Raw genomic sequence first — 27,888 nt, forward strand, 5'->3', positions numbered from 1 at the left:
TAGCATAGTGGTGTAATAAAATTTTGTAATAGTGTTTTTTTTATTATCAATTTTGGCAATTGTGAATATTTTCTACCCTTACTGACAAAAAAGATAGTAAATTATCCAAAAATTAATGGAACATCAAACACTAAAATTCTGATTTCTTTTTCTTACAGTTGGAAGATACAAAGAACCTTGTTCGACAGCAGTTACCAGTTGTTACTCACCTCTCAGTTGTAACTCTGGTTTATGTGAATGTGAAACAAATAATTTCTACAAGACAGATGATGATACCTGCAACACATGTAGGTGTTTATTTTTATAGTGGAAATCATGAAGTAAGATAAGATTATTTATATGGTCAAAAGTATGAATCAGACGAAAAAGCTTAAAACATGGAAATATTTAAAGATACTGAATCTAGAATAATTTTGAATTCTCCAAATCGGTGAGAAAAACAATTGTGCAAACTGTATCACTGTCCACACATTACATGCAATCAGTGATGCATATTACCCGGTAAATTAGAGATAGACAATCAAATCAATTAGAGTTTACCTACATTTAGACTGTCATGAAAGCTTTTTCTGCATGAATTTAGGCAATGTAAGTTTCAGGTTAATACTAAGTTACTGAGATTTTTTTTAAAGAGTGATATATTGAAAGATTTCAATTTTGAAAACTGAAAATTCTCTGAAATAAATGAAATTTACAAAAATTGACAATAATACGAAACTACACTAACGCAAATAATAATATTATGATTGCTTATTTTAACAGTTGGAAGATACAAAGAAGCTTGTTCGACAGCAGTCAACAGTTGTTACTCTCCCCTTATTTGTGCCTCAGGTTTATGTGAATGTGAAACAAATAATTACTACAATTCAGATTCTAATACCTGCAATACATGTAAGTGTTTGTTATTCTTTATATTGAAACATAATTTTACATTTATTTAAATGTCGAAGCCCATTCACTATTAAGCCTTGGTGAATAAAACATGTTTATTTACAGACGTCTGTTTCGTAGTAATAAGCCACATTGATGATGAAATGTTATAACCAGTAAGTTCAAAACACATTAAGTTTTTTCAATAAATAAACAAAATTTATTCAACGTCAAACAGATCTAAATAGATTGAGATGTTTAGGGTGTTTTAGTAATGCATTTATGAGTGAATCATTGATTGACCAGTGGCAAATATTTCTGTGTACGTCCAGACGATAAGTAAACTGATTATGCTACAATTATTGGTAGGAGTGTATTGCAATCACCTATTTGGTTTAATTTTGCCTTTTAATTCTTTTTGTCCGACTAATTAGCTCCCTATTTGATCAGCAGTATATAGTATGTTAAGTACCATTATACGTTCAATTTCAGGATATTTGTCTGCACATGTGTTGTTTTTGAATCGGATAAAAAAAAACAACGATAACGTACACGGCATCATTGTCTTCAGATAATAAGGGACAGGTAATGAATACAGTGTATAAATCGGGATGTACATTTAAAGTTTTTAATAGCTTACCTAATTGATGACTGCGATCAAAAGTTTTTTTTACAACAATGTTGTCAATGCAAGATTAAAAAAAATCATGTTTGCTTTTTCTTACAGTTCGAAGATACAAAGAAACGTGTTCGACAACAGTAACCAGTTGTTTCTCTCCCCTGAGTTGCGCTTCTGGCTTATGTGAATGTGAAACAAATTATTACTACAACGCAGATTACAATACCTGCAACCCATGTAGGTGTTTATTATCGAAATTGGAAAAATGAATTATGACAAACGTCATAATTAAGTCGGAGAGCTATCTTTTTTAAAAATCTACTTTCCTTTTTGAATTATCTTAATTTTGTTTAACTAAAAAAACTATTGTATAATATAGAAATGCTATTCCACAAATTGAAATAGTTTGGAGTTATACAGTTTTAGTACTCGAATACTCTTTTGCCTGTTATACATCTTGAGATATTTCTCTTCACATTTCCACTCACTTTAGTTCCGTTGAAATGTCCCCTTAGTAATACTAAATAAAATCAATTAACAACACAAATACGTTTTTCCTGAGGATACAATTTGTTATAGTGATACCAGCAACGTCCTTTCCTTCCGAGGGAATGTTATCATGGTCACTACTTGTAACAAAAAATAGACAGCCAAACAGTCTTTCGTCTGAAATTGTTGAGCAGATCATATTTCTAAACAACATTTCAAAGTGACCTACGGTGAATCCTACGCAACTGATTAGAGGCTTTGTACCGATGTTTGTACATGGATCAACACTTTCATGGAATAATAAATAACTCATCACAAGCCGTAAAAAGTTACCTTTGTTTGTGAATCGAGACTTCTATGTAAACTTGTGATTGGTATGAGATATACAGTTAAACTAATTTAATTACTCTGTATTTGTAACCCCCCCCCCCCCCAAAAAAAAAAAAACCAGAGGATCAAACTATGTTCATAGTACGTTTGTCTTTCGTTAATATGTTTATGGAAGGTAATTACAAAAAGACTGCATCCCACTTAAAATCTAAACTTTTCAATAGACGTTTAAAATTTATCCGAGTACTCGCAATTTCTCGAGTATCATGACCGAGTATTCGAGTATTAGATTTTTGAACTTTTGACATCCCTACTTTTTATTGATGAATTTGTATACATGCGTTCCCCCTTATACTGTAAAAAAAAAAAAACTATCTTTTTGTAACCCTATGATAAAAAGGTGGGTGAAATATACTAGACACACATTTAACTCGATATAACGAAAATAAACTGACAACGCATGGGCGAAAAAAGAAAAAGTCAACATACAAACAGTAGTGCACAAAACACAACATAAAAAAACTAAAGACTAAGAATTACGAGGTGCTCTGCAAGGTTAATCAAAACCTGCTTCACATGCGCCAGCCGTCTAGTTGCTCATGTTAGCACAACTACAGTAACATTAAGATATGCTTAGAATGAAAACCTTTGCAAATTAATGGTTTTTTTTATAATCTGATAAAAAAAGAAGAGAAAAAGCTAAAATTCTAGAAGATTGTTTCCAATGGAAAGTTTAAACAGATATCAAGCTGCTGGTGTTTCTTTTAGAAATTTATTAGAGTAACTGATTGAGTGATTGTAAGTTAAGCGATGGTCAAAATTTTCTATATTAATTGACCAATATTGGAGAGCATCCAAAAACTTATCACCATCACACTATTAAATCATTGTATACATTAAAAAAGGAAGTCTTTCCTTTAATCATTTTTATATCGTAAATTCTATATTAATGATTGAAAAATTGATTTAAAAACAATATGCATGATATGGATAGAACTGTTTTGTTATTAAATCATATTCAGTACGATATTGATAAGACTAGGTTATGATTGATAATCAATTTATCAATATGTGATACTGATATAAACGCAAGTGAGTAAGAGAAAATAATTTGTATCGGACGTGTGATATGAATAGAAGTGTTTTGTGATTAAATTATATTCAATAAGATATTGATAAGAATATGTTATACTGATATAAACGCAAGTGAGTAAGAAAAAATAATGTGTATCGGACGTGTGACTTCTTGAAACATAGACGTGGATTTGTATAACATTGTATAAGAACAGATGTATGCTACATGTAATGTAAATTTCTTTTAAAAAAGCAGGGTTCGAATAGTTATCTAAGTAAAGTGCTTTTTATTTATTTATGTGTGATTAATTAAAGGGATTGTTATATTTGGCAATGGCTAAAATGTTTTAATTGTTTTTAACATGGATTGTACATAATTTAGATATACTTGCAGAACCAAACAATAACATTATGTTTAATTTTCTTCCAGTTGGAAGATACAAAGAACATTGTTCGATGTCAGAAACTAGTTGTTACTCTCCCCTTAGTTGTGCTTCTGGTCTTTGTGAATGTGAACCAAATCATTTCTACAAGACAGATCCTAATACCTGCAACACATGTAAGAGATTATTACAAGTTTTGAAATAATTAATTGTCCTCAAAATTTACCATTTGAAAAAAATACGGAATTCTATTTTACAAAATGGAAAATGAAAAAAATCTTCTTTTTTTCTTTGTGTGCTTGTTTACTCCGCTCACTCGCAAAATTGTAGCTCGTGCTTGATACTTAACTATATTACATCATTATATGTAGCAATATCGATAATGTATACGTTCTTTGTTGAAACATATCATTGTAAATGTGTATGTATTGATTCACTTGTTATTTGTAGTAAAATGTATCAGATAGTTTAGTTTAGTGTATTATGATACTACTTTATGTAAGTTTGACTATATTGGTTTTACGTTAAAAAATTATTTTTATATTCCTACAGTTGGGAGATACACAGAACCCTGTTCGACAGATGTAACAAGTTGTTTCTCTCCCCTTATTTGTGCTTCTGGTGTATGTGGATGTGAAACAAATCATTACTATAATGAAGATGATAATACCTGTAACATAAGTAGGTGTTGATTGATATGGTTAAAGTATGACAAAAAAAATGTTTGTTAGACATACAAATATAGCAAGAATACTCCTTTTCTTTTGAAATTACAAAATAGATAATGGAAATGGGGATGTGTCAAAGAAACAACAAAATGACCAAATAGTTGGAAAAAACAGCTTATCTTTTACAGGGTAAAGTTCATCAACTAGTAAATTTAGTTAGTAAAAGCGTGTGTATTGTTGTCTATTCGTAATATTTTGACATGCCTACAATGCTATTAATATGTCAGTCTTGTTGAAGTTCTACCAAAAAATATGTTACTTGCATCAATAGCTTAGATTTACACATACATGATTGTTGCTTATATTTGAAAATTGATTGAAAGGCTTCAAACTAAAGCGTTTCCAGAAATTCTGTACTTAATTCTAAATGCAAATAGTTTAAAATATTTCAGCAATAAAAAAAACTTACTTAAGAACATATAGTATATTGAATTACATTGTTAATTTTAAAACACGTAATGTTTTGATATCCGTCATTTTAGTGCAACTACATGTATATTAAAATCATCTTCCTTTGAAACGTGACTCAAAGTTAAGTTGTAACGTTCTTAAGACCATCATATAATTGTTTGTTTTGCAATGTGATAAAATAGTAGTGTTATATGTTTATTCATAGATGAAATAGGTAGAGAGACATGCTCAACAATGGACCCCTGTTCCAATAATATGGTTTGTGTTTCTGGTTTATGTGATTGTGAATATCCTGAAACGCAGTATAGAGATCCAAATGATAACAGTTGTAAAGCAAGTAGGTATTCAATTCAAAAACAGATAGAAAGCATATGAAAAAGATTATATGTATAGAACAAGGTATTTTGTATTTTAAGGTGTGATAGACCTTCAGTATATAGCAGTACAACCTAAGAAGGATTTTCTTAGAAATACGAGTTGCATAACCTGACAATTGCTCCATGCATTGTTACTCTGAAAAAAATCTTTTCTTTTACCTTTTTTTTCATATCAAAATATCAATTCAAAATTTGCAACCTGATTTGCTCATTATTAAAAATTATTTTTATAGCTATTCTAATATTAACCCTTTTCTTCAAACGGACTAGGAAACATGTTCATTTGTTCACCATAGCAATAGCCAAAAATAGGGAAACATGAAAAAAAGAAAAGATAGCCAAATGTCCATAAAACATTACATGTAAAAATACATATATTTGGCAACTTGATTCACAGTTGCACGTAATGTGTAAGTAGTTTTAGTGTTATTAGAGATTACTTTGGTGATACTTTTTTTTAAATTTTTTATGTGTAATGAAACGCATAATTCTACTAGTTACCATAATCAAAGAAAGTAAATGTTGTATAACCATAGCACTTAACCTTCCATATTTGGTCTTATTTTTTAACTTTAAAAATTTAAATAATATTTGTTTACAGTTCTGGTATGATTGTTTTTTATTTGTCTATATTTCATATGGTTAGATTATATTTTGATTTATGGTCGAATTCAGTATTTGATACTGTTAGAGAAACTGGTATATTAGTGCAAATAATTTGAATCAGAGGTAATTAACATGGTTATTACAGGTGAACATGTATGTATGCAACGTTGCATGGTAATTTAATCAGTTTTAGCAATGCAAGGTTCAAGTAATCAAGTTAATGATCAAAATGATGACTTTTTTTTAATGCATGTGTTTCAAAAAAGCTATTAAATTGGGTATGGTTCACATATTCTAATCAAATTGACTAAGCTTATACATTTTTCAAAAAATAATGCTATATCAAACATTTCAATTATGATTGCTTTTACTACAGTTGGAAGATACGAAGAACCATGTTCGACTGCAGCAAAGAGTTGTTACTCTCCTCTTAAATGTGCATCTGGTCTATGTAAATGTGAAACAACTCAATACTACAAAGGAGATGATAATACATGTAACACATGTAGGTTTTCATTAGTTATGTTGACTTATTCGCCAGTTTATTTTGAAATCAAATATTGTTAACTTGAAAGTGTAAATACTTTTTTTTAACCAAGACAGTAAAAAAAAATAAAGATCACATGAGTATTTTTTTTTTTGGGGGGGGGGGGGGAAATTTACTCATTTCATATTCTATTCTAATCATTAAAATTAATCTAAAAAGTATTTAAGTATTCAATGAATGAGCTACATCAGTCTTAATATCCCGCTCCCTGTGAAAATAATTGAAATTCAATGAGTAAAAGTACCTACATATGAAAAGAGTTTAAATGATTAAGATTTTAAGTTTTTCACTGATGTTTTTTTAGGCACATGACAATAATGTTGAAAGTGAAAATCAGTCTATCAATCTATCTATTTCAAGTCCGATTTGACAGATAAGATTTTAGCTCACCTGAACAGAAGTTATCGTATCGTCTATCGTCGTCCATTTTACAAAAAAAAAAATCTTTCTCTGAACTTATTCAATGGCAAAACTACATGGATTCATTGGAATCATTATTTTCACAAGCATCATTTGATAATTCGGTTAGAATACAAAAACGTGTGTTAATTTCGTGGTAAACCGGGAATACACATTTCAAATTAATCCTAGGATAAATGTTTGACCGTCATAAAATATACAAGATGATCGGAAATGCATGTTTTTTTTGTATTCATGTTATAAAAGAGATTTATTGAGCGATTATCAATTTGGTTAATAGTACAAAACAATATTCAAACCCAAAATGCAACATCAAACACTTAAATCATGATTGCTTTTTCTTACAGTTGGAAGATACAAGGAACCATGTTCGACAGCAGTAAGCAGTTGTTACTCTCCTCTTATTTGTGCTTCTGGTTTATGTGAATGTAATACAACACATTACTACAACGCAGATTATAATACGTGTAACAAACGTAAGTTGTTATTATCAAACATATTATTAAAAAATGAAGTATAATCAAATTTATTGTAAGGCTAAACAGCAAATCTAGCGAAAGTTCTCAGTTTCTTTCTGATATATGTTTATGTTGACTAGATGAAGTTGTATATATTAGCAACAGTTTTTAACTCTCATTAAAAGTTTAATTTTTAACAGTACATGTAGTATGTGGCAAGATAGTGTTGATGGGATATATAATTGCCACTCACATAAGATTTCTCATCAAAGGGCTTTAAACTAAAAGATGTTGCAGACGTTCTGAAATTTATTTTAGATACAAAACGTAAAAAAACCTACAGCAAAAAAAAAAAATTAAAACAAACTAAAAGTGGTAAACGTTACAATATATCATAAATGACGGTGAAAAAGAGTACGTTCTTTTGCAGCCAGTTTGATACAAAGGAGTAGGTCCAGTAAGACCCCTTTTTGGCCCCAAAATATAGCAGTTTTACAAAATTGTTAAAATGTAAACCTTTAGTTATTTATTGGACAGTAGAATGCTTCTGCTACATAAATATGGGCTGTTTTTGACAATACAATGCACATATATCCGGTACTAGTACCATTAAGTCATCCTTAATTACTGAAATCCTCATAATTCTACCATTTTAGTTAAATTTTAGACGCTTTTCGTGTAAAACGAAGGTGGCCGCATTCGTGTTCATCCTTAATATTGAAATGTAAGTTGTATTTTATGATAATACATAACATATATAAAGGTTGAGGATGACCACGGATGCGGCCACTTTCATTTTTACCAAAAACCATCTGAAAAGTGACATTTTTCGGCATATTAGGTAGATTTTTCATATTTGAGCTTGAATCGGATAGTTTTTAATGACTAAATCTGTTAAAATCTTTCACATAGACTAATTAATTCAAATAAAATAGATACTTAAGTGTTTTAAAAAAGGTCAAAATCTTTCGTCAGATGAACCTGAAATTTGGGGCCAAAATCGGTCCTTACCGGACCTTCTCCTTTGTCAAAATACATAAAGAAACATCACTGATGAATTAGTCACTTCGAGTTGACCAATTCGACTTCATTTAAACTGTTTTCGTGCGAACTTCAATTTGAACCAATTAACTAGTAAGATTGGTTATGCATGTGTAAGTTGTGTTCAACCATTTAAAAAAATGTCAACATTGAAAGTGAATCAATGGTGAACCATGTCGTTGTCTGAAACGATTCACAAAAAAAAACCCATTCTTACACAGTGTAAAATGAGGAATAACTAAATTTAATGTTTTAATATATTACATGAAATCAAACAGACATAGAAAATTCTAATTGCACGATATTGCTATCTTTTTAAAATTTATGTGTACGTTTCTTTCGGTTTATGCGACCGTCGTCAGTTAATCAGTTTTTTTGGTATGATTAATTTAAATTTTAATTTAAACATATTTATTTATAGTGGATTGGGAAACAAGTTTTGCAACTTATATTAATCCCTTTCCACTTTGCGGATGTGAGTGCTGCCTTGTAGCGGCATGAGCCTACTCTTTTTCGAAATCTATAAGGGTGTCTTTAACGTGCAAGAGATATGGCTCTCTCTTAACACGGGTTAGCAATTTACCGTCCCCTTCCGACGGACTACCATCGTTTCCTCAAGACCATACTCGCAGATGGTGTCAAGGGAGAGCCGAAAATTGAGTTCCTGAAATTTTTATCCCAAACGGGAATCGAACCAGGAACCTTTGTGTTAGTAGACCGATGCACTAACCACTATGATTGGTATGATTGATTTATAAAAGGAAATTTCAACTTTAGTAACAATTCCAACAATTAAAACATGTTTTATTTTCTTTATAGTTGGAAGCTACAAAGAACCTTGTTCGACGTCAGTCAGCAGTTGTAGCTCTCCCCTTACTTGTGTTTCTGGTTTATGTGACTGTGATACAACGCAGTACTACAACGAAGACGATAATACATGTAACACACGTAGGTATTCATAAATGAAGTTGAAATATTAAAGTATGACAAAATTCGTTATTTGGTAAAAAAAAAAAAAAAAGCGAATCTTTTGAAATATCTCTATTCCTTTCAAATTGATGTGAATTCAGTTTAAAACTTTGGAAGGAGTTTAGATTTGTTAACTTGTCATTGTACTTTCAGTCTTGTTGAAGTTCATCATGTTGAACAACAGTTTTACCTAAAATATTTAATCTCGCAACAAAAGCTTAGATATTAATGTATTTATGTATCGTGATAGGACATATACGTTTGTATATATAATTGTTGCTGTTTATATATTGATTCATTAAAGTATTAAACATATTAAAATCCTACAGCAAAAATAAAGGTAAAATGGATATGGGCAAAATTCATGATAGCTTACTTCCATTATCAGCATCAAAATTATTTTTTTTCAAGATTTTTACTAATACAAGGTTCAAATGAATACAAAGAAACTCAAGGTTATGTTGTTCATTTTATAAAGAGTATAAGGGCAGTGGTACACATGTTCTTTTAACAAAATATTATTAATTACCAACGCTAAATGAAATACTATAAAACATTTAAAACACGATTGCTTTTTCTTACAGTTGGAAGCTACAGAGAATCTTGTTCGACATCAGTAAGCAGTTGTTACTCTCCTCTAAGTTGTGTTTCTGGTTCGTGTGAATGTGAGACGACACACTACTACAATGCAGATGATAATACCTGCAACACACGTAGGTTTTTATTATTAAAGATTTTAAGCATGATACCATTATTTCATAGTACAAGAAATGAATATATCTAACATGCTCCATTCCTTTTATAAGTGTGTAAACTATGTTACAACTTTTGTCAGGTTCGCTCATAGAATTGTATGTGTGGCTATTTAAATGTCATATATGACATAGTTGACATAGAGTTTTCAAATATTTTGATCATTTAAAAAAAAGTTTTGCATAAAAAAAATTAACTGGCATCTTGTGTCAAGATAGTGTTTGTTTGGATATATGATTGTCGCTTATTTATGAATCTTCATAAAAAGTCTTCAAACTAAGACATTTCAAAAGTTTTTTTTATTGATTCCAAATTCAAAAAAGCAAGGAATGCAACAGTAAAAAGAATATATTTTAGTTTATTGAAATACCGGTATATTATGACTGACAGACCTTCGTTATAACTTTCATTTTGTGCAATAATGGATATAAGGCAAATTTATATATAGTGAATTTCCGATCCTCAATTGGCCTACCATCGCAACAATATCATCACTTTAAGATCGGAAGTGTAGTTGAGTAAATTGAAATATATCATTACTGTTATCTGACAAACTTGCGTCTTGGTAACATGTTGGGGATAGATTATTAATACTAAATTATATTAATGGCTTTTGGGTTAAATGTTGAAAAGTGTCATTATCATTTCTGTTTTGTAGAAATGCGATTTGTATTGAGTTCTAGGGCTTTATGCTAAAATGTTGGTGAAGATAAGGGTATAATAAAACTGTTCTCAGAGTGGGTTTGAATTGCATTCACCTTGTTCGTCCGTTCTTTTATGGGGGCGAACATATGATTCAGTCTCAATTTTCCATTAGGGGATCGTCATGCAATTAGCCCCCTTTTGGTTCTTGCCCTGTACCAAGTCAGGAAAATGGCCATTGATACATTATAGTTCGTTTCTGTGTGTTACATTTCGATGTTGTGTCTCTGTGGTGTCATAGTTCTCTTATATTTGATACGTTACCCTCAGTTTTAGTTTGGAACCCGGATTTATTTTTCTCTGTCGATTTATGAATTTTGAACAGCGGTATATTACTTTTGCCTTTATTTATTCTCAACAGCTAACGTAAATTCCTATTCACGTCCTGTGTTTTTGTGACATGTTTTTCTATATGGATCCATCTGATGAGTTAAGTTCTTATGTTGTTCTGTTACATCACTGACTCATGTAAGAGCGCTCAAAATCATGTGTAAAACCGCAACATTCATTACGTACATGTCCCAAGTCAGGAGCCTGTATCTTATTGGTTGTTTGCGGTTCATGACTGTTAAGTTTGCCTTTCGTAATATGTTATTACTAAGACCGTTAATAGGTTTCTGAATTGATTTGTTAAATATTTCTAGTGTTGGGGCCTTTTAAAGCCGACCATACTGTACGGGTTTCTCTCATCGTTTAAGGCCGTAAAATTGCTCACATCAACTTTGGTGGACAGTTGTTTCAATGACAATTCTTCCAAATCTCCTTATTTTCATATATTTTTGCCATATTACTCATTTTGTATGTATAATTTATTGAGTGTTAATCAACTTGTACAATCTTTATGCGGCTGTCAAAATAAATATCCGGCAAATCCTATAATATGGGTGGCACAACATATTTTTTTTTCCCACTGAACTTTTGGATCCAATGCAATATTTATATCATACAAAGGATATAAATGTCAAAGATACTTTTGACTCAACAGTGGATGGCTCAGAAAATGATTTTAAAGTTCACTAACAATGCAACAAAACTTTGTACAAAATGAAGAGTTATCTCCCCTTTTCAATGAATTTTCAGTGTTTTCTCTTTATTTGTTGCAATTAATAAAAAAACATAATTTAACTTTCAGAAAAAATGAATTTGTGATATAAAATAGATGAAAAAAAATTGAAAACATAATATGTCATGTGCCATCCACTGCCTGGTTTTTCCATGGACACCCTCTTCAAATGTTTTAATCTATTGATAATAATCATATTATAAAAACTAATTAAAATAATTCAAACCTAAAGGATCATCAAATAACTTAATGGTTTGTTTTCTTTTTCTTACAGTTGGAAGATACAGAGAACCTTGTTCGACAGCAGTAACAAGTTGTTACTCTCCTCTTATCTGTGCTTCTAGTTTATGTGGATGTGAAACAAATCATTACTACAATACAGATGATAATACATGTAACCCATGTAGGTGTTTATTTAATTTATGTTTATTTAACAGATTTTAAGTAGACAAACATTTGTATTATACCAAAATGCAATTATTGGTCAAATTCTCAATTCTATTCTGAATTATACTAATTCTTTTGACAAAAATATCACTAATGAATATTTTGAGAAACTGTTCATGTAAGTCAATTCAAGATTGGGTGGTGTTAGTTATATTTCATAGTAAAATAATTTAGATAACACACATTTGATATTATTTATTTGTTGTGTTGAATAAAATTGAGAATGGAAATGGGGAATGTGCCAAAGAGACAACAACCCGACCATAGAAAAAACAACAGCAGAAGGTCACCAACAGGTCTTCAATGTAGCGAGAAATTCCTGCACCCGGAGGCGTCCTTCAGCTGGCCCCTAAACAAATATATACTAGTTCACTGATAATGGATAATGAACGCCACACTAATTTCCAAATTGTACACAAGAAACTAAAATTAAAATAATACAAGACTAACAAAGGCCAGAGCTTTAGTATACACCTCTTTTACTCATTTTGTATAAATGATTTATCATTATGAAGGGATTATCAACGTGCAACAATCAAAATTGTCTAGTATAAAGGACTGAGATTTTTTTATATATTTAGAAAAAAAGGCAATATTTAATAATTAAATTATGATTGCTTTTTAATACAGTTGGAAGATACACAGAACCTTGTACGTCAGCAGTAACAAGTTGTTACTCTCCCCTTATTTGTGCTTCTAGTTTATGTGGATGTGAAACAAATCATTACTACAATACAGATGATAATACCTGTAACACGTGTAGGTATTTATTACAAATATTAAAAGAATGAAGCGTAACAAATTCTTTGTTTGTGAAAGAAAATTAATTTAAAAAACTCTTAATTCATTTATATGGCCCATTTATGTGCATTTTGTTTTCTGGTCTGTGCATCCGTTTGTCCGACTGATTCTGCGTCTGGTCGTTCGTCCGTTCATTTGTTTGTCAATCCTGCTTCAGGTTCAAGTTTTTGGTAACATGTTTTGGTCGAGGTAGTTTTTGATGGAGTTGAAATAAATCCAATCAATTTAGTACACATGTTCCCTATGATATGTTCTTTCTAATTCAATTAATCATAGAAAATGATAGTGCTGATTTGGCATCTTTGTAATAAGGACACATTCTTGTTTAACTTTAAAAAAAAGGGGGAATATTATTATTGACTAATGATCTAAATTAACCAAAGTCTATTTTATTAGACTTATCATGTCATAGTTGACATCGTTGTCATAGAATGCATTGACAATTTCGGTCTCATAGAAGTTGAATTAAGCAACAACTTTCACAAATTTACTTTTCAGAAAATATTAAACTCTAATATTTTTTTTTATATTTGAAACATCTAGTGGCAAGATAGTGTTGAATGGGTACATGACTGTTACTAATATACGAATCGTGATTAAAATGCTTCGAACTAATTTCAGAATGCTTTGAAGTTCTGTAAATTGATTTAAACTGCAAAACGTCTTAAATTTATACCAAATGGACAAACTTCATTGTATTGAAAAATATCGATACTGGTACCTTAATATCTTAAAAACATCAAACCAAAAATGTCTTTATAGATAATATTGGGTGGCTAGTATGCTGAGAGCTTATACACTTACTTTCCTTCCATATTTTTTGTATACCCCTGCTCCGTCGAAACGTAATTCTCGTATCGCAACTTTTAGACTTGAAAAGACATTATCAGGGAATTTGCAATGAGCAGTGATCAGCGGTTATCACATTTTTTTTCAGAAGTTATCAAGTTTACTCTTTTCGAGCGTAAAACACTCTAAAGATGGAGCAAAAGAAAATACATGTAAATAGGTGAAAAAAATACAAATTATTAGAATTACTGGATATAGATATATTTTGAAATGTCAACCTCTTGTCACTTTTGGAAAAGTTTGCAAAACCAATACGGTGTACTAGTTATTTACTCTTTTTGTAGATACAACTATTTGTAAATAACATATACTTACTATGGCTGATTTTAAATGCATTAATAAAAGTACTTTAGAGTGTTTTTATACTTCTGTAGGAGTGCATTGGATTGGTCTTTTTGGAATGTATCTTCAACATCTGGTCGTCTATATAATCAACATGTATTTAATGAACAATTTACTGTGAACTGAATCTGCTCTCTATTTGATTTGTGCAGTAAATTGAAGTTTAGACGTTTTCACATGTACATGTTTTAATTCATTATTGCAATATTCTAAAATTGATTGCTATGTTTGTATATTGTTTATTAATACAAATATATGAGTGTGGCTATATAGAATTTACTTTTTTCGTCTTCTTTGGCCTACACATATTTTCATTTTAGGTAGACCTTGCGGGCTTTTTGTTCGGTCAGCAAACTAGTTCAACCCCGCCACATTATTATGTGTGTGCCTGTCCCAAGTCAGGAGCCTGTAATTCAGTGGTTGTCGTTTGTTTATATGTTACCTATTTTTTTTTCGTTTATTTTTTTTTAAATAAATGCGGCCGTTAGTTTTCTCGTTTGAATTTTTTTTGCATTTAGTCATTTTTATAGCTGACTTTGTGGTATGGGCTTTGCTCATTGTTGAAGCCGTACGGTGACTAATGATTGTTAGTTTCAGTTTCATTTTGGTTTCTTGTGGAAAGTTGTCTCATTGGCAATGATGATACATTATAACATAATTTATGTTCGCCTTTTTTTTTTTAACTATCTAACACCTTCTTTCTCACCCTGTGCTTAGTACGACAGCGAGTGCAATTTCAGGTTTTATGTAAGCACGTGTTTTTCTTTTAGAATTTTAGAAAAAAAACAATTAGTGTACAAATTTCGCTTTCTTTTTTAAAAAAATTAAAGACAATGGATCAGACTTTGTCACTGCTTGCACATATCATAGAGATCATTGTATATTGACGGGTGAAATGGTGATAGTAATGGTTAATTATTCAATACTAAATTCAATATTAAATTTTATTTCTTACAGTTGGAAGATACACAGAACCATGTTCGACAGCAGTAACCAGTTGTTACTCACCCTTTGTTTGTGCTTCTGGCGTATGTGACTGTGAAACAACGCAGTACTACAACGCAGATTATAATACTTGCCCCGCACGTAGGTGTCTAATGCTAATGTTTTACGACTTTTTATTTAAGTTTAGTTTAGTGTATAATAATACTATATGGGAGTGGAGCTATATGGCCTTCATCTTTTTTGTCTGTTCGCCTACAATTAATGTTGTCAAATGTTTTCAGTAGTCAACATTTCGGTTTTGTCATGAATATCAATAATGTAATCATATTTATAAATTTCCTGTTTACAAAACTTAGAATTTTTCGAAAAACTAAGGATTTTCTTATCCCAGGCATAGATTACCTTAGCCTTATTTGGCACTACTTTTTGAAATTTTGCATCCTCCTTGCTCTAGTACTTTGTACTTGTTTGGCTTTATGAATATTTTGATATGAGCGTCACTGATGAGTCTTATGTAGACGAAACGCGCGTCTGGCGTACTAAATTATAATCCTGGTACCTTTGATAACTATTTGTTAATCTCAAGAGCTTCGAATTTGGTCTACAGATTGCTTTTCAGAACTGTCAAAGAATAAGACAATGATAAGTACGGCAACGTTTGCAATTTCATGCTTTAAAAAATCATCTATCATGTTTATGTGTATATCCATACAAAATATAAGTGTCTGTGTTTCTTATGAATCGTAAAAAAAATTCCATACGAGAAATGTAGCTCATTTTAAAATCTTATAAAAACATTAAAAATATATATCAAGTTACTACTGTTTTTTCTATTCATTTGGTGAGAATAATTTATTTAGAAGTTATCAACTTGGGCAAGATTTTATATAAAAGCTAACTAAATGCAATATCGAACAATTAGATTATGATTTTTTTTTTTACAGTTGGAAGATACAAAGAACCATGTTCAACAGCAGTAACCAGTTGTTACTCTCCCCTTATCTGTGTCTCTGGTTTATGTGATTGTAAAACTTCAGAATACTACAAATCAGATCTAAATACCTGCAACACACGTATGTATTGACTATAAGTTTGGAAAGAATAGATTTTCACAAATACAAATGTATTTACTATCCAGCTAAAAAAAAAGGAATCTTGCGCAAAATCTACATTCCTTCCAAATTGATGTACATTCTGCTTTATAATTAATTCGGCGGAATTGTTTTATCGACCGTTCAAAATTGTTATTTGAACATGTCTTTTGTTAGTAATATTTTCATGTTTGACAGAGTTTGCCTTGAGTACATTAATAATTCCATCTTGTTGAAGTAAAAATTCTCTACCAATTTTGTATGAAAGATTTATCGAGGGATGTTAAACTTGTGCAATGATTAAAATGCAATGATTAAGATGTATTTGAACAAGATTGTAAATTGTCAAAGACTAAGGGCAACATCAAGCAATTAAACCAATTTCGCTTTTTCTTACAGGTAGCAGATACGACGAATCTTGTGCGCCAGCAGACGACAGTTGTTACTCTCCTCTTGTTTGTCCTTCTGGTTTATGTGGTTGTGAAACAAATAATTATTACAAGGCAGATCATAATTCCTGCAACGAATGTAGGTGTTTACTATTACAGTTGAAAGAGAATGTTATATGATGTATATTAAAATAGGGAGATTTGGTATGATTTCCAATGTAGTCGCTATCAACAAAAGTTAAATGAAGTGCGTGTTAGAAAATATGGGCAACCATTTTCAACTATTTTTATAGTTCGTTCTGATGTTGTACTGTTATACCACTGTCCCAGGTTAGGGAGAGGGTTGGGATCCCGCTAACATGTCTAACCCCGCCACATTATTTATGTATGTGCCTGTCCCAAGTCAAGAGCCTGTAATTCAGTGGTTGTCGTTTGTTTATGTGTTACATATTTGTTTTTCGTTCATTTTTTTACATAAATTAAGCCGTTAGTTTTCTCGTTTGAATTGTTTTACATTGTCTTATCGGGGCCTTTTATAGCTGACTATGCAGTATGGGCTTTGCTCATTGTTGAAGGCCGTACGGTGACCTATAGTTGTTGAAGTCTGTGTCATTTTGGTCTTTTGTGGATAGTTGTCTCATTGGCAATCATACCACATCTTCTTTTTTATATTTTCAACACATTTATTATTAATCAAAATATCAAATCTAGTAAACTATTCCCTACTATTCGGTTTGATGCTAATTCTGTTAATTCTGTTAATTAAACTTTACAGGGAGTATAATTCTATTACAAGTCATATGTTATATTTGACATAATTGGCCTGGCATGCATTTTATATACGTGGTCATGTTGTAATCAAAATAAAGTAACAGCCGAGTGCAATGCAAATTTTCAACTCTCATCAATGATTTAAATTAAAAACATTATGTGACAAGACAGTGATGATTAGATGTATGACTGTCGCTCCTATAAAAATCTTACATACTAGTAAAAGGCTTCAAATTGTGATAATGTTTCAAGTTCTGTAATTTTTTTCATTTTTTGTTTAAAATCTAGACCAAAAAGTAAAGATAATTCCACTATAGGTGACTTAGGTATAACAGTATCAAGTTCTTGTCGCTTACATACGACCGCAAAAAAAAATGTTTGGATCGTATAATGGTATGATGTTGTCGTCTGCGTCTTTGTCGTCCGAAGACACATTGGTTTCCGGACAATAAATTTATTTTATGTAGAAAGATCTTTATGAATTTTTTTCAGAATGTTCAATACCACAAAAGGAAGCCTGGGACTAATTTTGGGGACGATTGCCCCAACCGTTTAGGAATAAGGGGCCCAAAACAAGCATTTTTCTAGTTTTAGGATAATAATTTGTGTATGAATATTTCTTTTGCTCTGAAATTGTACAAAAATGTTAAATACCACAAGTAGAAGGTTGGGATTCTTTTTATGAGTTATGGGGCAAAAATTTAGGAATTAAAAGGGCCAAAAAGGGCCAAAAACCCTTTTCTAGTTTCCAGACAATAACTAGTGTGTAAGTGTATGGATCTCTCTGAAATTGTACCACAATATTTAAAATATATACAATGTATGTATGACCCATTGCTGGCCGAAAAATCTCAATTTTTTTTAGAGAATGATTATTACTAGTTATAACTGTAAAAGTTCCAGCACCGTCATATGTAATGCAGCCCCAGATCAACAAACTGGTGTGTCCCACAGCCTGAACATTAGCAAGAACGTGTTCATTCTTCAAAAGGCCGTCTCCAGGAAAAAAAAAACAATTATCTCCTTGCATTTAATACTATAGATGATTCGTCTTCAATAATGTTCAACAGTTTGTTGGCTGCTCAATTTACATTATGCCAATCCATTTCGACATTTGCAGCACAATGTTCAAAGTTTTTCAAGCACACTTTTTACAACCCACTACACACAACTTTCTCTGAAAAATACGCGAATACAAGGGTAATTCCCCAAATTTATTTCATAAGTTTGAAGTTTTCTGTTTGATAAACTACTAAATTTAGATATGATCACTGTTTTTAATACAACTATGTGAAGTGGTATATATATATTGTATTCACCTAGTTCGTCCATTTGGGCTAACATATATTTTTTCCACACTTTTCCGTACGACTAACAAGCTTCCTATTTGGTCAGCATATTGATATGTTTAGTGTGTCGGTGCTTTTTTCAAATGAGTAATATTCTTCTTTTTTTTTTAACGATAACAAATATTTTATTCAATCTTTTCCTGATATATAAATACCTAAGTAGCCCAGGTCGCATACTTAGGGGCCCCTGTATTTTAACAGCCTCACTTGACAAGGGAAAATATCAAATGAGTTTATACAATAGTTTTACATAGATAATTTTATTTAAATAACCAATACAATTGATTTTCAAACATGATAAGCATCACTGTATAAATCACTATCGTATATCCGGTTCACTGAACAAACATGTGTTGATTTAAACTGGAAATACTTTAAATTTATACAGTCATGTTATACTTCTTAGTACGACACCACGTCCAATCAATTTTGTTTAGTCTATACTGTTGGTGTTTTTTTAAAGCTTTTGAAAATATAGTTGCAAATTTGTATAGGACTGTATACACAAAGCACGCAGAACGGTAATGCATATTGCATGGTAAAAATGGGATGCGCAATTAAAAGTCGTAAAACTTTCACGGTAATTTAGACCATCATAAAATGCCTTGACTTCAAAATTTTAGCAATGCAAGGTTCAAAAGAATATCAAGTAACTGTGTGTTCTTTCATGCATGTAATCTGTTATTCAAGAATTATCGTTTTTGTGATAGTTAAATGGTCTTATATATTTGAAAAATATGTGTATCATCTAAAACTATATAAAATATCAGACAATGAAGTCATGATTGTTCTTTTACAGTTGGAAAATACAAAGAACCTTGTTCGGCAGCAGTACCTAGTTGTTACTCTCCTCTTATATGTGCCTCTGGTTTATGTGAATGTGCAACAAATCATTACTTCATGGCAGATGACAATACCTGCAATGCATGTAGGTGTTTATAATTATAGTTGAAAAAAAAATAATGATCCCATTAAATTTTTAGCAAAAAAGGGAAATCTATCGAACATTCTCATTTCAAGTTTAAATCCTAAATCAAACGAACTTTGGTAAATTAAAATTTATCAGTATTGTTATCTGGCAAATTTAAATATTTTAATGTCAAAAATATATTTGATGATCAATTTATAAAAGTTGATACATTTTGAGATAAATGATCAACAATATCATTTTCATTTCTGCTTCTTTGTAGAAACAAGACATTTGTTGATCACATTATTTTGATTTATTAAGGCTTTAAATGTATATGATGTAAATGTTAAACTTCATTAAGTGTAGTATTTTATTATAGAACTATAGTACATGTAGGAACTATATTGCAATAACCTATTACGTCAAATGTAGACTTCAAATATTTTTGCCACACTATTTTGTACGACAATTGAGCTTCAATTTTTAGTCAACATTCCATTTTTATAATGATATATTACAAATGAATATTGAAAACTGTATCACAGCCTGCACAAAACATGGGAAACTATCATGCACGCATTTAAATAAAGATATTTAGAGTGCATTAGAAGCTATTTTTAATGAAACTGTCATTCTAATGATTTTCTTCAAAAATATCAATCAAGACAAGGTTCAAATAAATACTAAGTTTCTGAGAGTTGTTCTTTTATCCATTTTGTAAGTGTGACATTCACTTTAGGAAATGCTGCAGAAAAATTATGTTATCATACTGACTGAGTTTGTAAACTAGTCAAAACTTAATACAATACTCAACATCAGACATAAAAAATCATGACTTTTTTCTTACAGTTGGGAGATACAAAGAACCTTGTTCGACAGCAGTAAGCAGCTGTTACCTTCCCCTGACTTGTGAAACTGGTTTATGTGATTGTGAACTACATCATTACTATAAGTCAGATAGTAATACCTGCACCATATGTAAGTGTTCATTATTACCTTCAAGAAAAAATTGAGGCCGATACAAAGATATTGAATCAAGCGAACATTCTACATTATATTTGAAATTTAAGGTATTTCTGTAAACAAAAAAATACATAGAAGGATCTGTTTTCTTCACCTGTCAAGGTAATTACTAAATGTCTGTAAATTGTTATTCAGATATATAAACCTTATTACTGTATACACTTGTCACTGACAACTATGATGCATATTGTGTGAAAAAAATGGAATATGCAATAACTATTTATTACCAAGTACATCGTCAGTTTTTTTATGTTTTAGAAAAGCAAGTTTCATATGGATTTTATTTAATTTATGTGCAGTATATAATTATTTAGGAATTAACAATTTTGGTTATAGTTAAAATTTCTTAATATTTTATTAAAAAAGATTGTAGATTATCCAAAAATGAATGCAACATTTTTTTCAGATGGAAGATACAAAGAAACTTGTTCAGCAGCAGTAACCAGTTGTTACTCTCCTCTTATTTGTGCCTCTGGTTTATGTGAATGTGAAACTAATCATTACTACAAGGCAGATCATAATACATGCAATACATGTAGGTGTTAATTCTTCATGTTGAAATAGTGAAATATGACAAAAAAAAATATTTATCAAATATAGTGAAGCTTTCAAAAATATGTCAATTCTATTGAAAAAAATATACAGAGTGTATGGTTTAATCAACAAGTCAGTTTTATTGATATGAGCATGTGAGTTGTTATTCATATGTCATGTTAGACTTGGTCAGCTGAAGTAAAAATTAAGTTACAGCTATAACAAAAAAAAGTATATTTCAAACATATTGCCGCATGATAGAGACTATAGCATGTATATGATGTATGGGTGTCTCTCATATATTTCGCTTCATTTAAATGCTTTAGATTAAAGAATTTTTTGAACTTTTTTTTATTATATCTTCACTGTGTCTAAACTCCAGCGGCAAAAATTGTTCGGACTCGATGATATCTTACATCCGGCACAATGACGGAACATCAATAGACAGAAGAAAGATAGGTTTCTCCTTATTTTTTCATGATATCGAAGAATATATATACATATACAACTATTTTCTATTTTGAGATGCAACATCTTCTACAACCGTTCTATATTAACGGATAAATAAGTCAAAATGCAAGTCAAAAAGACGAATTAAGGAGGCTCGAGGGTATGAAAATTTCAGGAAAAAATCAAACATTTGTTTTTCATTACAAACTTTGTTTATTTCCTTTTGTAGTTGTTACTTTATCATATGGTACAAAAATCATTCAAAACAATCAATTCGTGTTGGCCCCAGATGACTTTCAAAATGTATACATTATTGAAAAAGTTCCAAATTATCTCCCTTTGGTGGAAAAATGCCATTTTTTGGCTCTAAAATTGAAATATCTTTTTCAAATCATCGGTGACCTATCTTTTTTAATATAATTTCCATATAAGCTGTACTTAAACTAAATTATTATAAAATTTTAGCGATTTCTGTAATAAATTTCTTTATTTTATTTCGATATTACCTTTATTTCTCCTATGTATGGAAGGAAAGAAATGGGCCATGTCAAAATGGAACTGGCTGGTTTTGTCAATGTTGTTTACTACACAATCACCCGGTTTTGTCAATGTTTACTACCCGGTGTTGTCATAGATTTCACAATGCATAACCCGGTTTGGTCAAATAAAAAAAATCGTAATCGCATCACGTTATAATTGATAATTTAACTTCAGTGTTAAAAAGGATTTTTGTGGGTCGTTGGAAAACAAGTTCTTTCACAGAACAACGGCCCACAAAAATCTTACTATAAAAAAAAACGGGTCTGTACTGTCGCCATTGTGTTACGATGATTGTACACTGACGTTTGTCAATATATTTTGACTATATATACGGACAGACGGATTCAGTTTATTTCAAAGTGGAGGATAGAGAGTCAAACAATATTTTCACTATATTTTGCTTTAAAAAATCGTTAAAAACATGAATCAATATAGTTATGGCAATCATAGGTGGGGTCGGGGGCGTGCAACCTATACGTCTTCTTGATTCGCCACTTATCTTATACAGTGTATACCGAATTAAATAATGTATGAAATAAGAAAACAGGGACACCCACGAAATCGGATTATGTGAGTTTTATTATGTTTATTATAAACATTCTCATTAATATTTTTAAACAAGCGAGACCAAATGATTAGAATTCATAGCGTTTTGAACTATTTGTTACGTATAAAGCTGCATATGTCAAACGTTAGAAGGTTTTTAGTTGTGACAAATTTTTTTTTCAAGAACGGTGCAATTTTGTTTGGAAATTCTTGGTTGTTTTTAGCTCACTAGACGCAATAGGAAAAATATTGTTTTTTCTTTGGAATATCTGGTTTTAAAAAGTTTACTGTGACCCCGCTTGTCAACAAAGATGTCCGTCATGGCTAAAAAAAATAAACATTAGAGGACATGCAAGTGCATGATGTCAATTGTTTAAAAACGGCCGTAGACATAGAAAATTCGAAAGGGCCTGATGATTATCTTCAAAATGTTGAGCTCTACCATTTGTCCATTTACTTCAAAACTGTTACATTACTTCTTAAAGGAGTTATTGCATTGCTCGTAAATGACGAATTTCTGCATACTTTTTGGTGATGTTTTAAATTTTGTTTAAGCGTTATTTAATTTTTTTTTGTTTAAAAGAAAGGTGGGGTCACATATTGCGATGTCTCTCAAAACCTATATAAAAAAATACCATATTAATGTTATAAAATAATTAGATATCAGTGTTTGCTATTGAGTATTTATATTCCATTTAAAATTAGTTTGAAGATAAGTTAAATAAGGGATTCGCCTTTCATTAGGAAAATGTGTATATCTTTAATTACCTTCATGTATGTCCAAAAGTGCCTATTTAAAATCAATTTAAACACGCTAAGTTTACTTTACAATAAATATATATATTCAAATTCTTTCGGAAGACAATGTTCAGATCCGTATTATTGTTGCTTTTCATAAATTTTTGGTTTTAAAATTAAAAAAATCGGGTGATATATATAGACGAAACCGGGTGATTGTGTAGTAAACAACATTGACAAAACAAATGTATTTTAATTTGACAAGACCCATTTCTTTCGTTCCATACTCAGAAATACAAGTATTGGGATGCTCATAATGACTTGTTTTGCAATCTCCGTGTCAGTATCTATCTTCCAATACCTATCTTTCCGTACAATGTGAACAATTTAACGAGAAATCAAACAAGTTCGAGGCAAGGTTCACTCAATTCGTCATTTTGACGTGCATTTTTACTTATTTCTCCGTTAATACAGAACGGTTGTAGAAAATATTGCATCTCACAACAGAAAATAGTTGTATATGTATATATATTCTTCGATATCATAAAAAAAAATAGGAAAAAAAGGAGAAACTAATTTTTTTTCTGTCTATTGATGTTCCGTCATTGTGTCGGATGTTAGATACCATCGAGTCCGAACAATTTTTACCGGTGTGGTTTAGACACAGTGATCTTGTCAACATTAAATAAATATTTGTTGATAAATTGATAACACTCTATATCTTTTCAACTTAATTGTAATTGAATGATATTATAACACGTATAGTCTCCCTTTCATTTAAGAAGCATTCGTTTTTAAATTGACCAAGATATTAATTGTCAAAAACTAATTACAACATCTAACTGTTAACTGGTGATTGCTTTTTTTTTACAGTTGGAAGATACAACGAAACATGTTCGGCAGCAGTAAGCAGTTGTTACTCTCCCCTTTTGTGTGCATCAGGTTTATGTGGATGTGAAACAAATCACTACTACAATACAGACAATAATACCTGTAACACATGTAGGTGTTTATTAATTAAATTGATATTAACACAGGTATTATCAATGTTATTTCAACTGATTGGGCGGAGCTTACGTTTTAATTTGCATACGAACAGTCTATTAGAAGATGTGTGTGATAAGGATGATTGCCGTTATAATTATTACTGATTTCTAATCACCTATCAGCGTCACCAAAGGAATTTACTAAACAATGACTGGACACTTCATTGATGAGTTTATCCTAAAAAAAACTATAGATGGACTGGTTTATTTTGAGCGAATCGGTTAAAATCCGCCCAGTCAAGTGAAATTAATTGTATATATTACATTCACGTAGGTTGTCCGTTTTTTTCCTATTCAGGCCAAGATAAGTTATCTGTAAATCTATAAAGCTTCCTGTTCGATCAGCAGATACATATTCCTGTGCTGGTAAAGCCCTAATTCCTATTTTTCAGAATGAATTGGAGTATGGTAAGTACCAGAATTCGTGCAGCTTAATTTTTTGCTCACCTGACCCAAAACAGTAATTCGAGATTTCTTTTTTTTTTTTACAGTTGGAAGATACAAAGATCCTTGTTCCACATCAGTAATCAGTTGTAATTCTCCCCTCAGTTGTAATTCTGGTTTATGTGAATGTGAAACAACGCAGTACTACGACGCTGATTATAATACCTGTAATCCACGTAGGTGTTTATTATTTTAGTTTAAATAATAAACCATGACACATTTCATTATTTGTTTAGAGAAGTGAACTTTAAACAAACTCTCCATTCCTTTCAAGATTATTACACTTCTGTTAAAAATACTATTTAAAGGGAATAGTTTTATTAACTACTCAAGCTGTGTTTTATATTTTATGTTTTACTTAAAATTGAGAATGAAAATTTGGAATGTGTAAAAGAGCAAAAATTTAGAAACCGCTTAACTGAAAAATACTTCAATAGTTTAGATTTGAATTTCTTGTAGTTTAACTGTGTTCTGTTGATATTTAATTGATGCCCATATTGTAATCTCTATTTTTCTGTCTCCAAACTTAAATTTTCAGACCTTATAGAACTTTTTGAAAAGGTATAAAATATAACAGCAAAAAAAAAAAAAAAATAATATAATTTATTGGAAATCATTACTGTTATTTGTCATATTTGGCATTTTGGAGCAACCAAGAATGTGTTGATCAATTGATAATACTCTCTTGCTTCTGAACAACAAAATATTTCACTACTGGCACATAGTTTAGATATCTTTGATGTATCATAGAAGTAAAACTCATTAGATCTAATCTTACTGCCAACGATTGTTAATTGTCTAAACATTAATGTCATATCACACAATTCCATCATACTTGCCTTCTCTTTCAGTTGGAAGATACAAAGAGCATTGTTCGACAGCAGTTATCAGTTGTTACTCTCCGTTTGTTTGTGCTTCTGGTTTGTGTGAATGTGATACAACGCATTACTACAACGCAGATTCTAATACCTGTAACACACGTAGGTGTTTGTTATTGTCTAACAATATTCCTGTTTAAAAAATATCAAATTACTGATGTTTTTTTTTTTTTTTTTTTTTTGTAAATGTGAATTATTGCGAGTCTATCAGTTATGGCATTGGTGGAGGTTTTTTAATCTAATTGTAGAAGAATTAAACTTTTCTAAAACTGAATATGGTAAATGCAATATTTCACAACTAAATCATGATGTTTTTTTTTACAGTTGGAAGATACAAAGATTCTTGTTTGACAGCTGTTAGCAGTTGTAACTCTCCCCTTATTTGCCATTCTGGTGTATGTGAATGTGAAACAAATCTTTTCTACAACGCAGAGCATTATACCTGCAATACACGTAAGTGTTTGTTTTAAAGTTGAAAGAATAGAGTCATCGTTAAGCCGAAAAATAATGTAGTGACAATTCTCCATTCCTGTCGGAATAATGTTCATTCTGGTAAAAAAAATTCTGTAGAAGGTGTTATCGATTAAGGACAAGGAGTTTTATCAATTAAATCGGAAAGTGAATTAATGCTTGTGTGTTGTTGTTCATGTGTTATTGTTTGGCTTATAACGAATATTGGGTTTGTGATTTATTTTGGGATGGTCATTATTTGTTATGGTGAAATTTTTTTAATTCAAATAAAAACATTTATAAATTTTCAAAGCCAAATGCATTATCACACACATAATTCACGATTGCTTTTTCTTTTCAGTTGGAAGATACAATGAAACTTGTTCGACATCAATAAACAGTTGTTACTCTCCCTTTATTTGTGTGTCTGGTTTATGTGAATGTGCAACAACGCATTACTACAACGAAGATGTTAGTACCTGCAAGCCACGTAGGTGTTAATTATTAAAATTGATAGAATGAAGAATGACAAAATTCCTTATTTATATGAAAAGGCATTTTTAGCGAAAATTCACTATTTATTTCAGAAATGTACTAATTCTCTTATGCAGGTGATACCATTTTAACAACTTGTCTTGATATATAATCGAAGCCTGTATTGTTTTATTCTTAACAACAAGTCTTGATATATAATCAAAGCCTATTTGGTTTTTTTCAAATGTCATATTTGACATAGTAACGTATCTAAATTACTTGTCATGTTAAATAACTGTTCATCAACAGCTTGACCAGAAAACATTTAACTCGCAACAATATTTTAAATCTTATATCTTGTGGTAACAAAATGATTTGCTTGTATGTTTTTAACGCCACTGTTGTGCTATTCAGTAGCTGTCATTTTTAAATGGTTGAGGAAGCCGGTATGAAACCTGACAATTTTTATGCCCCACCTACAATAGTATAGGGGCGTTATGTTTTCTGGTCTGTGCCTCCGTCTGTTCGTTCGTCCGTTCGTCGTACCGTCCGTTCGTCCTGGTTCAGGGTAAAGTTTGTGGTCAAGGTAGTTTTGATGAAGTTGAAGTCCAATCAACTTGAAACTTAGTACACATCTTCCTCATGATATATCTTTCTAATCTTAATGCCAAATTAAAGTTTTGACCTAAATTTCACGGTCCACTACATAGAAAATGATAGTGCGAAGTCAGGTTAAAGTTTTGGTTAAAGTTTTTGGTCAAGATAGTTTTTGATGAAGTTGAAGTCACATCCATTTGAAACTTAGTACCCATTCTCCCTATTATCTTTCTAATTTTAATTTCAAATTAAAGTTTTGACCCCAATTTCACGGTCCACTGAAAATGGAAAATGATAGTGCCAGTGGGGCATCCGTGTACCATGGACACATTCATGTTAGTCTATTAAAAATGAAATATATTTTTACTTTTACATCTTGTTAACATCAAACATATATTTGTTGATACATTCATTTTCTGTCTGACTTCAATGTT

At 30.8% G+C, this 27,888-nt stretch overlaps 2 protein-coding genes across 2 annotated transcripts in view; both read left to right on the plus strand.

The window, feature by feature from the left end:
* The first annotated feature begins 339 nt into the window (after nt 1–339).
* Nucleotides 340–27,888, plus strand: part of LOC143048914 (uncharacterized) — a 39,280-nt gene continuing 11,731 nt past the window's right edge. Inside the window, exons 1-9 of the mRNA XM_076222777.1 lie at nt 340–349; nt 763–891; nt 1,598–1,726; nt 3,813–3,941; nt 4,318–4,446; nt 5,110–5,241; nt 6,264–6,392; nt 7,202–7,330; nt 9,173–9,301. Of these exons, the coding sequence (XP_076078892.1) occupies nt 340–349; nt 763–891; nt 1,598–1,726; nt 3,813–3,941; nt 4,318–4,446; nt 5,110–5,241; nt 6,264–6,392; nt 7,202–7,330; nt 9,173–9,301 (1,045 nt within the window). The remainder of the gene's footprint in view (nt 350–762; nt 892–1,597; nt 1,727–3,812; nt 3,942–4,317; nt 4,447–5,109; nt 5,242–6,263; nt 6,393–7,201; nt 7,331–9,172; nt 9,302–27,888) is intronic.
* Nucleotides 20,255–26,884, plus strand: LOC143048788 (uncharacterized). The gene is made up of 8 exons (XM_076222661.1): nt 20,255–20,270; nt 20,584–20,712; nt 21,164–21,292; nt 24,439–24,567; nt 25,103–25,231; nt 25,907–26,035; nt 26,258–26,386; nt 26,745–26,884. The coding sequence occupies exons 1-8, from the start codon at nt 20,255–20,257 to the stop codon at nt 26,882–26,884; spliced, it is 930 nt and encodes a 309-aa protein (XP_076078776.1).

This window comes from Mytilus galloprovincialis, chromosome 10 (assembly GCF_965363235.1).
Source record: "Mytilus galloprovincialis chromosome 10, xbMytGall1.hap1.1, whole genome shotgun sequence".
NCBI lineage: Eukaryota > Metazoa > Mollusca > Bivalvia > Mytilida > Mytilidae > Mytilus > Mytilus galloprovincialis.

Excerpts from the sequence above, each read along its gene's own strand:
- LOC143048788 (XM_076222661.1), top strand. Across the intron at positions 20,713-21,163 it reads TAGTAATACCTGCACCATAT|ATGGAAGATACAAAGAAACT; the intron begins GTAAGTGTTCAT and ends CATTTTTTTCAG. Across the intron at positions 25,232-25,906 it reads TTATAATACCTGTAATCCAC|TTGGAAGATACAAAGAGCAT; the intron begins GTAGGTGTTTAT and ends CTTCTCTTTCAG.